The 12,280-nt window shown below is 41.5% G+C and overlaps 2 protein-coding genes across 11 annotated transcripts in view; one reads left to right on the forward strand and one right to left on the reverse strand.

Annotated features, from left to right (window-relative positions):
* The window catches only part of CHID1 (chitinase domain containing 1), a 127,120-nt gene extending 120,906 nt beyond the window's left edge, over window positions 1-6,214 (forward strand). Inside the window, exons 16-17 of the transcript XR_014568510.1 lie at window positions 483-5,966; window positions 6,062-6,214. The gene's annotated coding sequence lies outside the window, so the exon portion shown is untranslated. The remainder of the gene's footprint in view (window positions 1-482; window positions 5,967-6,061) is intronic.
* The window catches only part of TSPAN4 (tetraspanin 4), a 500,093-nt gene continuing 488,126 nt past the window's right edge, over window positions 314-12,280 (reverse strand). For all 10 annotated transcript variants that reach the window (XM_083698410.1, XM_083698412.1, XM_083698406.1 and 7 more), the window contains 3 exons: window positions 8,536-8,667; window positions 7,271-7,354; window positions 314-6,168 (listed from right to left, as the gene is read on the reverse strand). In XM_083698410.1, the coding sequence (XP_083554536.1) occupies window positions 6,100-6,168; window positions 7,271-7,354; window positions 8,536-8,667 (285 nt within the window). In that variant the 3' untranslated portion in view covers window positions 314-6,099. The remainder of the gene's footprint in view (window positions 6,169-7,270; window positions 7,355-8,535; window positions 8,668-12,280) is intronic.

Consider the following 12,280-nt stretch of genomic DNA (forward strand, 5'->3'; position numbering starts at 1 on the left):
GGCAGGTGAACTATAAAACATTGTATGCACGGGGTGTTAACAAATCCTTAATAGAGTCATGTCATTGTATTTTCCTTTCTGCAATACTAGGCCGGATTGCATATATATGCATACAGATAGAGATAGAGACTTGTAGTAATAAAATTGAGCCACAGGTTTTCTGTATCATGAAGTACTGTCCTTATACATACCATTTTTCTTTCTAGTCCCCATTCCCCACTTCCTCCATGCATGCAAAAAATTGGAATTAAAACTTGTGAATAGAGAAATGTGCCATATATTTTTTTTTCACGTAAATAAAACTTGAAAGTGATTTTAGGTATGACAGCATATATTATAATTTTATACATAGGTATTAGAGAATACAAAACACATTCCACTGTAAACTTTAAAGAATATTTAATAAGTTTTTAAAAAATAATGTATAGCTTTCCCCCCTTCCTATGAGGTGCATGAAAATATACCATTCCTTTTTGTTGCAGCAAGACTATCCAAGAAACCCAAGGAAAGCTACAATGATCAGGAACAGGTAACACTGGAAAGAATTTATATTCAAAATGGAACCTGAAATGAAATAAAGCTACATACGAGTTGAAAATGTTTTGCAAAATGGAGGGCAACATTTACAAAAGTGTTGGGCGTAGGCTCCAATGAGCTCAAATCTCTCACATCATCAATAGGACACATGGGCCTCTTTGCACATTACATTTCCAGGTATCCACCTGAGATATTTTAAGTGCACATCTAAAATGCAAAAACAGGGGTTGCTGTAATTTTCTGGGCTAAACCGGCTGAGACCAGGAGCCACATGCATCTTTTGCCTGCCCCCCACCCCACCCCCCTTTTCTAAAAAAGCAAAGGAGCCTCAAGAGACTATGAGTTTGAATGGAAGAATAGCTGGGAGGAGGGGGTCTTCCTCAAGCAGCTTTTTTTCTGCTTGGTCTTGGCTCTTCAAGGTGCTTTTCTTTCCATAATAGTAAATCCATAGTTTTGTCTGTGAGACAAAGAGCAGGTGAGGAACGGCAATTCTGAGAGAAACAACATGACTGGGGAGGAAAGGGTTAACAGATCCTTTCCATCTTCTACCCCACTCTTTCTCTGCTATTCTTTCTTTTTAAGGTAGGGGAAAATGCATGTGCCATTGTTTGATGTCTAGCCTAGATGTTTTGCCAGTGTACACTCAAGTTTCAAGTGTACTCAGTGTACACTCAAGCTCTGCCCCACTTGTTTTGCAAAATGGCCTCCAAGTGTCTAAGGCTACTCCTCTGCCCTGTTACTTGGGAGTAAGCCCCCCCCCCTTCATTTTTGTGCCATAGTTAGAGCACAACCTTGTGAGCCAAGGGTGACAGCAGTACTTTTTTCACCTGCAGAATCCTGTCCTGTTATATACAGAAAGCTTTAACCGCAACAGGCCTCTGCCCGAGAACCTCTGAGACAACATTGCACTATCTTCCTAATAAGCCTCTTCCTATTTATAAGGTGCATATCCATCCATAGCATGTATGGCAAATTCACTTTTGTTGCTGTGGCCAAACAGCAGTACAATTAAAAGAAAAGATGAAATAAGTGTCATAGATCTATTTATAGATCAGTAATCGATCAGTAATTCTGTGTGGTAGGGTACTCCTTCTCCCCCCGCCCCCCGGACAGTTAACAAAACTGGGCAGCTATCAATAGTTATTTTTACAGTATATTTAAAGCACACACTGCATCAGGTATATTCATAGTAGACACAAGACAACACAGTCCCAACAAATGATAGACGGAAATGTAAACCCACATCCTAATTTGCATTGACTTTGATAGGATTACAATAAGGCCTTGGGCCATAAACAAGAAATGAAGCACCAAGGACTCAAACCCATATATTTAGGGGCAGGCTCAACACCTGAACCCTAAATGGCTTTGGTCATGTTGTACATTTAAAAGCCCTGTGCTTATCATGACATAGAAAAACAGCGGCACTGGCTTCTTTCATGCTGCTCTGAATGCGTGCCTGGCTAACAAACTAGTTGTGTGGGGCATGTGCACAGGGGAAGTTGTTAAAAAATCTTTTGTGGGTGTTGCTTATTGTGGATTCAGGAGCAAGGGAGTGGCTTAGTCAGAAGTGAACTCCTCTTCCTCATCTCAAAAAAATGGAGGACTAGAGTGGCTGGCTAATAGAACACAGCAGGTGAGGGATTATGGCAAGAGTTGGTTGCAGGATGTGTAAGCTGTGGCTTAGCTGCAGATTCCTCCCTTTGATGGCTGGTGTTGGATGAAATCCTTTCCCCTCGAACTGCATTGTTTCTGGCATTACATGCAGCCACTGTTTACCTTAGCACCAAGGTTGGCAGTGTTGTGTCCAGAAAGCTGCTTCTAAACAGATGATTTCACAACTGGGCTCAACCTTCAACTGGTCAGTTTTAGTTCCTTTGGTTTTAAAGTGAAATACACTGTGTGGGTTTGCATGCTCTGGAACATATCTCATCAGCAGCTTGGAAACAAGTCCATTGGTTGCACACAATAGGACAAGGATGTGTGCATTTGTAACTCTGACTTCTCTATTCATTTCATATGGCCTAGCAGAGGACCCCTTTAAGCTTTATACCAAAGGGCATCAGAATCCACTCTGGACAAGATAATGAGTTTTGCTGACAGATCGCTGCTGCTTAAATGTAGCACGGTCCTATGGATATTGCTGTTTGCGTGGTTTGTTGCTGGTAGAGAAATGGCAATCCCTGCATCTCTGTGATAGATGGCAAGGATTCACTGGAAAGAGCAGCAGGGCTGCTCATCTAAATTTCCACATGGCACACTGGTACTGCAGCATCCATTCAGCAGAACTGCAGTTTCCAGAGAGAGCACCAAAAATGCAACTTTTTTTTCTTCCCCCCAATAGTAGTTCCCTCCTCTTTGGAGGCAATGCTATGAAAGGATTGATTTAAGACCTCTTGTGGGAACATCCTGTCCCATTCACCTCTACAGCACAACTTCTGTGCTTTTATCCGCTGAGCCACCAGGACTGCTGTGTTAATTTTTAATGATGGGGACCTCCATAAATAGATTTCATCTGTCTTTAATCTTTTTGGAACCAATGTTTTATTAATGTATTCCATCACTCCATTATTCTGCAAATCCACAAGCTATCAATAGGCATGCTTGTGAATACAACAGCGGTAATGAACCATGACAACAACTAACAGCACGGGAACTCCCAAGTTGCAATCTGTTCATATGTAAGAAAAAGGTGGGGAAAGGAAGCAGATGCCAGAGAGAGAGATGCTATTGCTTGAGGACATCATTATTAAAAGCTTGCACAAGTTACACTAAGGATGAGGGGTAGTGAGAACGATTCGGATGCATGGTGGGAAATTTACTTCCTAGTTTTTATTGTACACTTTGTTTGTTTCCCATAGCTGCCTGCTACTCAACTTGCCTCTGGTTCTTTGCTCATATGGCAGGATATACTTTCATCTTTGATGCAAAAGATTATAGACCATGGGCCCTTAAACCCACATCTGCAGTTCATGTATAATTGTGCTATAGCCTAACTGTGATGTCAGCAATAGCTGAAGGCTCTAGACTCTCTCAATATTGCCGTTATGTTTCCAGATCTTCACAAAATGTCATAGTTCTTGGGTGGGTGCTGAGACTACATGCTTCCCCCCTCCCAAATCTTATGTGGTGTCCAAGACTCTTAGTAGAAGGCAACCTTTCTATGTTCCTGAGTGTCAGACCATTGACCCATCTAGTGCACTACTGTCTTGGTGGAAGCTCTCCAGAATTCAGATGGTTTTCTGCGAGTCCTACCTGTGATACATAAACTCTTGACTTTTAACACCCAATGGCATATTTAGCTTTTTATATTTTATTAACTCTACTGAGTGACTCTTTGCAGCCAAAGGGTTGCTCAAAAGAAAAGATTTAAAGCTATGATATCACTTGAGCTTAACTCCTCTGATGAGATTTTTCCAGATTTATAAATAGTGGTAATTAATTTGCATATTCCTATATGCTCCAATCCAGGACTGCATATTAACAGGCAGAATGGCAAGCACAAAGGAGCAGCTGAATCTGAAGGTGGGGAGAATGGGAAGGGCAGGTTAACTCCCCTCAGCTGTTCAAGGGGGAGAAAATCAGGAAGGGTAACTGTACGTGTAATGGCTCCCTAGCTTGTAAAAATAGGGTTTACATGCTGGCTTTGTTGTGTCACATGTTAATATGTTAATATGTTGTGTCACATGTTAATATGCTTGTGTCACATGTTAATATGTTCTTTTTAATGGCCAGCTGAACTGATCACTATCTTTTTTTGCTCACAGATTACACACTGCAGTTTGCCAGCATAAGAGAGGACCTGACATGCCACACTAGCACCTAGGTCTGCATGTTTGCTGGTAAGAAGGTAAGAGAATATTCTTATGAGTTTGGGAGGATGGGGGAAGAAAGTAGGCTCTGTGCGAGATCCTTCAACCCCCTGGATCCAGGCTAGCTTCCCATCTTGAGGTGCTCGCCTAGGTGATGGACCGTTAAGAGGTATGCAAGATGACAAATAGATGGAGCGCCTCTCTCAGTTCACTGTTAGTTAGAAGGACAAAGCCAGAGTTTAGAGTTAAAAGTGGGAGTGATATGACCTAGAAGTGAAGCAGCAAGCTGCAGAGAGAGGGAGAGCAATGTTTCAATCCAAAGCTGTGGCTATGGGAGAAACATAGACCCTGTTGGGATGTTAATGCTGTGAGCCCCTCCATCATAGGCTCAGGCTACATATATGTGTTAATAAACCATATATCATAAAGACACCACAGTCTCTGTTGTGCCACTGCCTGGAATCTTGCAATGCTCAGAGATTGAGGGGTGGCGTGCAGCAAAATTCTGGCTCTATAGCCTATACTATAGCAGGCAAAAGCCTATAGGGATGTACAAGAAGCTTGCAAAAGAAACAGAGAAATGCCTATGTAAAGTTTCACCTCTTTTTTGGCAATTCAAAGCCATTACTAGGGCTACCTATGTTAGTAGGAAAATTATGCAAATGTCCTTACTCTTCCTAGAGATAATTTGATTTAGTTCTTTTAATAGAGGTACAAGGTCAAAAAACCCCAACTCAAACAAGTGTATATTAATGGATTGTTCTGATGCCTGGTAAGCCTAGCCTAGTTGAAGATGAAATTAGTAGGGAGCAAATTAATGAAATGGCATATTAGTGACAAGTCGCTTAAAGTTCTTTGTTGTACTTCAAGCCTGGAAATGAGAAACACAATGTAAGTTGAAACTGGAATGACATTTAAAAGAAAATCCAGAGGACAGTGACAGAAAGACAACTCCTTGCTTCTTGCTGTGTTTTCCAATGGCCAAAATGTCCTTTCCAAGAAATAATCATCTACTATTTCCTTTTGAATGAATGCATGGTCCCATTGAATATAGAACAGGATAGAACCCTTCCCTACTTATTTAGGCAGCAGCTAGACTACTTTTCTTTATACTGCTCAGAGTGTATGAATCCACATATGTTGTATAAATTTTCACACATCATGTGTGTACCACTAGTGATTTAGTCTGCAAGACAGGACCCAATTTCTGCTTACAAATCACCTACAATGTAGGCTAGGGTAGATCCTGTCTGAGCTGACTTCAGAGGCCACAAAACTGAAACCACTTCCTTAAGTAGAAAAGTTTCCTGGAGCCATTTCCCTCCACGGTAAAATCTGGAGTTCAGAAGCATACTTCTTGGATCCGCCACACTGGCTGTTGTTAAAGACAAACTCCAGTTAAATGGAACCTCCACATCCTCTGCACTTGCATTGCTACAACTTGATTCTCTATTTCCATGCAGGAAAACTTCTATTTGCCAGCAGCCTCCAGGAAAATGAAAGCAGCAGCCTCTTCCCACTTGCCAGTCTGTGCAAAAGGGGAACAATTTTTCTTTCTTGTTACTTAGTAGTTTCCTTTGTCCAAGCAAGTCTGAGTTCCGATGGTGACAAACTAAGGTGAGTCACAAAATTTCCAGAGAAGATTATACACAGTTTATTTTACATAGAAAAAAAAGTATGAGCATGAAGAAGAGTCCTCTTTTGTCTTGTAGAGAGGTGAGCCATGGCTGACAGACGTTGACTATGATTTCTATGCACAGTAGGTATCTGCCTTGACAACCTGACAGTACATGGTCATTGCAAATGTCAGTCCAAGAATCTGTAGGTACAAAAGGCATATCAATATTAAACGACATGCAACTCAACAGTGGTCTATTACCTATATTTCAATGTGTATCTTTTAGTGTTGACTCTTGGCACATAATATGTTTAACATGGGGAATACTACGTAGTAACTTAAGAAAAGCTTCCAAGGGCCCTATAAACAATGCCAGCACCAAACAAAATGGCATTCCGGAATGTGCTTGGCTTATGGCCACATGAAACACTCCAAAAAGGTAGAGCTGTTGATTCTTTTAGGAGGGCATTCTTGTCCAAGGGCATGGAGACATATGTCGCTAGACTGCAACTGCCATCATTTCCGATTACTGGCTAGGATGAATGGGAGCTAAAGTCCAACAACATTTGGATGGTCACAACTTGCCCCACCTCCTGTCCTAGGGATCCCAGTGTCCAATAGGGAAAGAGGTGCTGTTCAGTGCACTTGCTTGTAGACAAATTAATCTAGAATCATGGTGAGCTAAAAGGAGACAGCAGCTGCTCACAAATTCTCCCCACTGACATGAATGGGAGCTTCAGAGCTCATGCCGGAAAAGCAGCATAAACATCATTCATGTTAATAGAAGATAAGCAAACTAACCATGTAATTTGCAGGATTAAAGGCTGCCCTTAAGAGATGCAAGACATTAGTCCTACTCCCGGAAGGGGAATTGTGTCTCCTGGCAGCATCCCCAACCAACATCACAGTCCCTGCCAGCCTTGTTAACAAGGAAATTCTCTCTTTCCAGGTTCCTGCAATCTATGGTTAGATGCTGAGTACAGACCCAGGAGGTGCAGTCCCCTTCCACACATTAGTTTCCATGGGTTCCCCAAGGCGATGGAAGGGGAGTGCAGCAGTGAAGGGAAAGTCATCGAAATAGGCCTCCAAATTTAATGGCGAACAGCAGTTGGAGAGACATGTCTTTCTCTCACACACACGTGTACAATTTTTGCTGGAGGAGCCCTCCTATTATGGGTCTGACAGTCAATATTGGACTAATACGTCTGTGAGAGAAAGAAAAGCTGAAAGACATTTAAATCCTTCACTGCCCTTGCATGTAGAAACCAACAGAAAGCACCCCAGCAATAAGTTAAAATTTTACCTGAACCAAAGCTGTACACAGTCCAAAAATTCCCACAGCTAACAGGTTTTCCTGGAGCCATATTTTCACTGTTTCATAACAAGGCTTTAAAAGAGAGAGAGGGGGGAAAAAAATAAAGACCATGAGAATGCTTATTTACTGAGAAACATGAATTTTTGGTGTGTGGGGAGTCAAAAGACACAAGTAGCAATGACAAGACTGACATTTCAAGATTACGCAGTTTGCTCTATTTCAGCATTCACTGGAAGTGCAATACCCCGGGGGTAGGAGGCTCGCTTACAATGAAGTGTGGTGTTAAGGGTTCAAACATTATACATCTGAAGAAGACATGGATGCATGCTGCGTGCAAGATGCAGTAATAAGGAGCGAGTTCTTTCGAACCCCCGCTTTACCCAATGTGAGTCAAATACCTACATTTCTAAATTCAACTGTAAACCTTTCTACTTCAAACACAGGCACAATGGCAGGTTGTGCAAAGGCAACTATAAGGCAATTACTTCTCAAATAAAAATATTTCTATTGATACAGCAGCTTGTATTGGCTTCATAGCAACTGTACAGAGATAACATTACATTACATTTGGTGATCCCCTGGCTCTGTGTTTGGTATATCAAACATGAGTGCTAATAGGTTGCATAGTAGGATCTGTTGAACCAGCACATAAATAAAATAGTTATTACCTGTCCTTTCTGTAACAATGGGTTTGGATCATTGGAAAAGCCCTGTGACATAAACTGGGGAAGACACTAGCTTATGATCACCCAGCAAGCTTCTTGGCTGAGCATAGTTTTTTGGCATTGTCCTTCCAAATACAACACTCTTATCTATAACCTGTACTCCTAGTTGGGTGCCATAATACACTGGTCCTGCAGAAATATTTCCTAGAAAATATATTGTGGGGGGTTTTCCTTTGTAGGCTAGTGCACACCCATAATGGAAACCTGCATGTGTTGACTTTACCACCAGAACTTGTTCTGCAATGGCCACTTAGATCTTACGCTAACAACACACTCTAGCCTTAAGCTCGTGCTCTTTCTCTGTTTGTGCTTTAAGGTGAGCTGTTTATTTTACATCTTGTCAGCAAAGACTTTTCTTTGTTGTTCATCAAATAATCATACAAATTCATGTGTCATTGCAGCCTTTTTGACACATGCTAGATCATGAAACAACAGTATCTGGCAACTATGCAAGCCCAAGCCCCTTTTCCTTTTACAATTCTAGGTCAGCTTGGTTAAAATAAGAATTAAGTTTTGACAGCTACTCACAGCTTTCCACCAGGTCCCTGGGGAATGAAGACCACAGTTTTCACTGAATTCCAAGCAGCATGAATCTGGCACTCGTGTGGTATTGTACACTTCAAACCAGTCGGTGAAGTTTGACACTCCACAGCATCTGAACTGAAAAGAAAGAAAGAGGGGAAAGCCCATTGGACAAGGAGGACATGCAAGGGCTTAGAGGCCACAAGGACACTGGCAAATCAGATGGGGAACCAATGGACTTCAATAGGTATCCCGTCATCATAGAATATTCAGTGCAATTCTCTTGCAGCACTTTCTTAATTTCTTATTAAAATATTGACTTGTTTTAATTTTATAAAATTTTGTAATTGACCTTAGAATTCTAAGGTCTCCCAAAAGGTCCCCTAGCATTTAGAAACCTTGTCTATGGCAGTTAAGCTAGTGGCAGCCAGAAGCGTCCCCATGTCTTCCCAGGTCCACTGTGACATCAAAGCATGTCACTCACTCTGATCTTATCATAGGGGTCAGGTGGGTGACTGAACTATTTACTTCCAGATATGCACCTCCTCGTCAGATAGTTGGTGGGTTCAACCACTGCAAAAAAGGGGCAAGAAAAAGAAGCCTGCCTACATCAGGAGTTGTAGAAGTAGCACTGCCAGAATCCTAATAGTTCTGAATTGCTCTTTTCACTGCCCTTGGAGATTCAGGGGAGGAAACATTCCCACCAGAGGGTGGAGAATCCAGTCCACACTGCACAGAACCACTAAGTTAACCCTATGTTAGGTATAAATGAAAGCCCAAGAAAGCGTTATTGGTTGAGATCTGTGCATTTCATAAGAAAAATGAGAAAAGAACTAACATTTATGTCAATGTGATAGTGGTGGTAGAGGAAACCCAGCAGAAAAACTATTTCTTTTCTTAATTTCTTCTGCTTGGTATTTAATAATAAAAAACCCATGACTCAGCAAATGGATTGTCATCAAACGCTGGATTGCCAGCACACCAAAGCGCAATGATATTATTTTTCAAGTATGCTATTATCACTAGAAAAAAATAAAGAACAGCAAATGAAATGGTTACAGCAATGAAACCATTTTTGTAAAGATGAGTGGCTTCAGAGTTGCATATACTCTGCCTTGAAATTGTCTTTGACAGTTAGTAATAGAGATATTCATGATCTGGGAGCTGAGATTGCAGCCAGCAAACTTTTCTCCAAGTAGCAGAGTACTAAACTTTGATTTGTATCTCTCCCATTGTACCTTCCCAGCATGTGGATGAGCATTTTAGTGCCTCGTGAAGGTGAGTGATTTACAGTTCTGGCTAAGCAGGCAAAATGTTCGCTGGAGGAGTTCAGGCTTCTCTCACACACTCCAGTCTGCAAACCTGAAATACAGCCTACAGCACTGTGCAGCCTGGGCACGTGAATTCATTCACCATTCTGAGATATTCCTGCTGTGGCTTCAAATAGTCTTCATCTAACTTGCGGTATCCATGAAACCTGAAGGCTCACAGGCAGGACGTGGTGAGAGGCCTTAGAGGCTCATGGAGGAGTGGAGGGAGTGAACTCCACTTCACTCGCAACCACAATGGGGTGTGAGTAAGGGGAGTGTTTTTCTCGTTGGGGGGGAACTAACTGTAGCTTATTCTGAAAGCATTGGAGGTCAGTGGCAGGCAAGGGAACACTCATCACTACTTGGGATGTGACAATTCTGAACTAAAAAAAGCTTGGTTGGATACTTGAACTTCAAAGTATCCCAGTACCATCTTGTGGAACAATAAAAGGAAAGGTGTGGTATACCAACTATGATCAAAATTATTCTTAACTATGTTGTCCACACAGGAAAAAAGAAGGGTGGTGGTGCTAAGCAGATTCATGATAGTCTCTCGTCCCTAGCAATTGGGAGATTTGCTGCTGTGCCTTCTTGCCTCTCAAATCCCTCCGGATAAAATCTTCTAAGGTGGATGCTTATTTACTACTTTGTAAAGGATCAAGTCTATTGCACTAACAGAGAAATCCAATATAATTTACAGTATTTCAAAACTGGGCTCTTGTTTTTGTTTTCAGAATTAGTTTCTTGAGTAATTGAATGTCTTATTACAACCACCATATATTTTAAAGGGGTTCCATATTCTGGCCCCCCATGGGCTATGCTGAATAGGTTATTGATTTTTTTTGCACTACCTTTCTTGAAATTGGATTAATATATACTCCCTGCAATAACTCCTTTAGTTCCTTGCTCTTCCAGAGTTCCTAAAATTAATAGCATTTCCCATTTGTGCAAAGCAATATGTCACAGCAATATAGGATTGGGAATGCACATCCATGAAAATGTATAAGAGGAATCTTGGCAGACAATGTAGCTACTCAAGATAGAAAGAGAACAAGCCACTGGGATTATGACAAACCTCTCCTATTGTGTTGAGTACAAAAGGAATATTTAAACACAAGGATTCCCAGTGATTAATTGCAGTAAATCTGGAGCAATTACTCACATCAAGGGAAGGCACAGAGCACATCAGACAGCCTAAAAACTGCAGTGCATATTGAAATACTATTTTAGTATTTTTATTATGGATTAACACATTCAGATTGTTTTATTTTATGTATTGGGTTTTAGTGTCATAGAACTTTAGAATTGAATGGGACATCAAGTGCAATCTAGTCCAACTTCCTGCAATGCAGGCATCCCAGTTCAGTACAGTGGTACTTCGGGATGCAAACGTGATCCGTTCCGGAGCCCCGTTCGCATCCCGAATGGAACGCAAGACACGTCTGAGCGTGTGCAGGTCGCATTTTGCCACTTCCGCGCATGCGAGTGACGTCATTTTGAGCGCATGCGCAAGTGGCGAAACCCGGAAGTAACGCACTCCGTTACTTTTGGGTTGCTGCAGAGCGCAACTCAAACACGCTCAACCTGAAGCATACTCAACTCGAGGTATGACTTGCAATACCTGACAGATGGCCATCCAACAGCAATTGGTATCCACAATGCTGTTACCATCTAATGAAGGTCACAGCAATAGCCCTTTTATTGTCACTGTCATGCCTGTCCCAGTACGTCTTGCGTTTACTGTGTTTTATATGGTTTGCTGTGTTTTTGATTATTTTTATTACTGTGAACAACTTTGAAAGATGGTATAGAAACAGTATAAACAAATACTTTTGAACATAAGAGATGACACTGAGGAGGGCTGATGCTGGGACCAGAGCCAGGTTTGAGCTAGTAATAAACTGATATCAAACTCCAGAGAGGTTTGGTCTTGGCTCACAATTTGCCTAGAAATTCTAAGATGGAGTTCATATCTTGAACTCCCCAAGTCCACATCACCAACATTGATGGGACTAATTTCTACATTTAAATGATTTGGGAGTAGTGGTGCGTCATCACGGTATGCAATAGATTAAACAAATACAGAGATAAGGGAAATGTTCTCCTTCTTTGCTCCCTGACATATGGAAAGGTGCCTCAGGCAAAGAAGAGAAAAATTGAGAAATCAAAAGGTTCTACCATATAAACTGCCAGAGAGACCAGATGAGCTTATTTCCCATTGTATCCACTACTGTTCCAAAATTATAATGGAAATGTGACATCTCCTGTGCATTAAAATCACTCGCGAGATGGAGTGGCTTGGTTCTATCCCCTTCAATGAATTTTCACTGCCTGCCCATGCTACTAAAAATAGGCACTTTTAGACAATTTGCCCATGTCTGCATGAAGAAGAGCAGACGAAAAGAAGCCCAAAGCTGCTAACGAATCCACTGCAGGTAAAT

The sequence above is a fragment of the Podarcis gaigeae genome (genome assembly GCF_964106915.1).
Source record: "Podarcis gaigeae genome assembly, chromosome: 1".
In the NCBI taxonomy this organism is placed as follows: Eukaryota; Metazoa; Chordata; class Lepidosauria; order Squamata; family Lacertidae; genus Podarcis; species Podarcis gaigeae.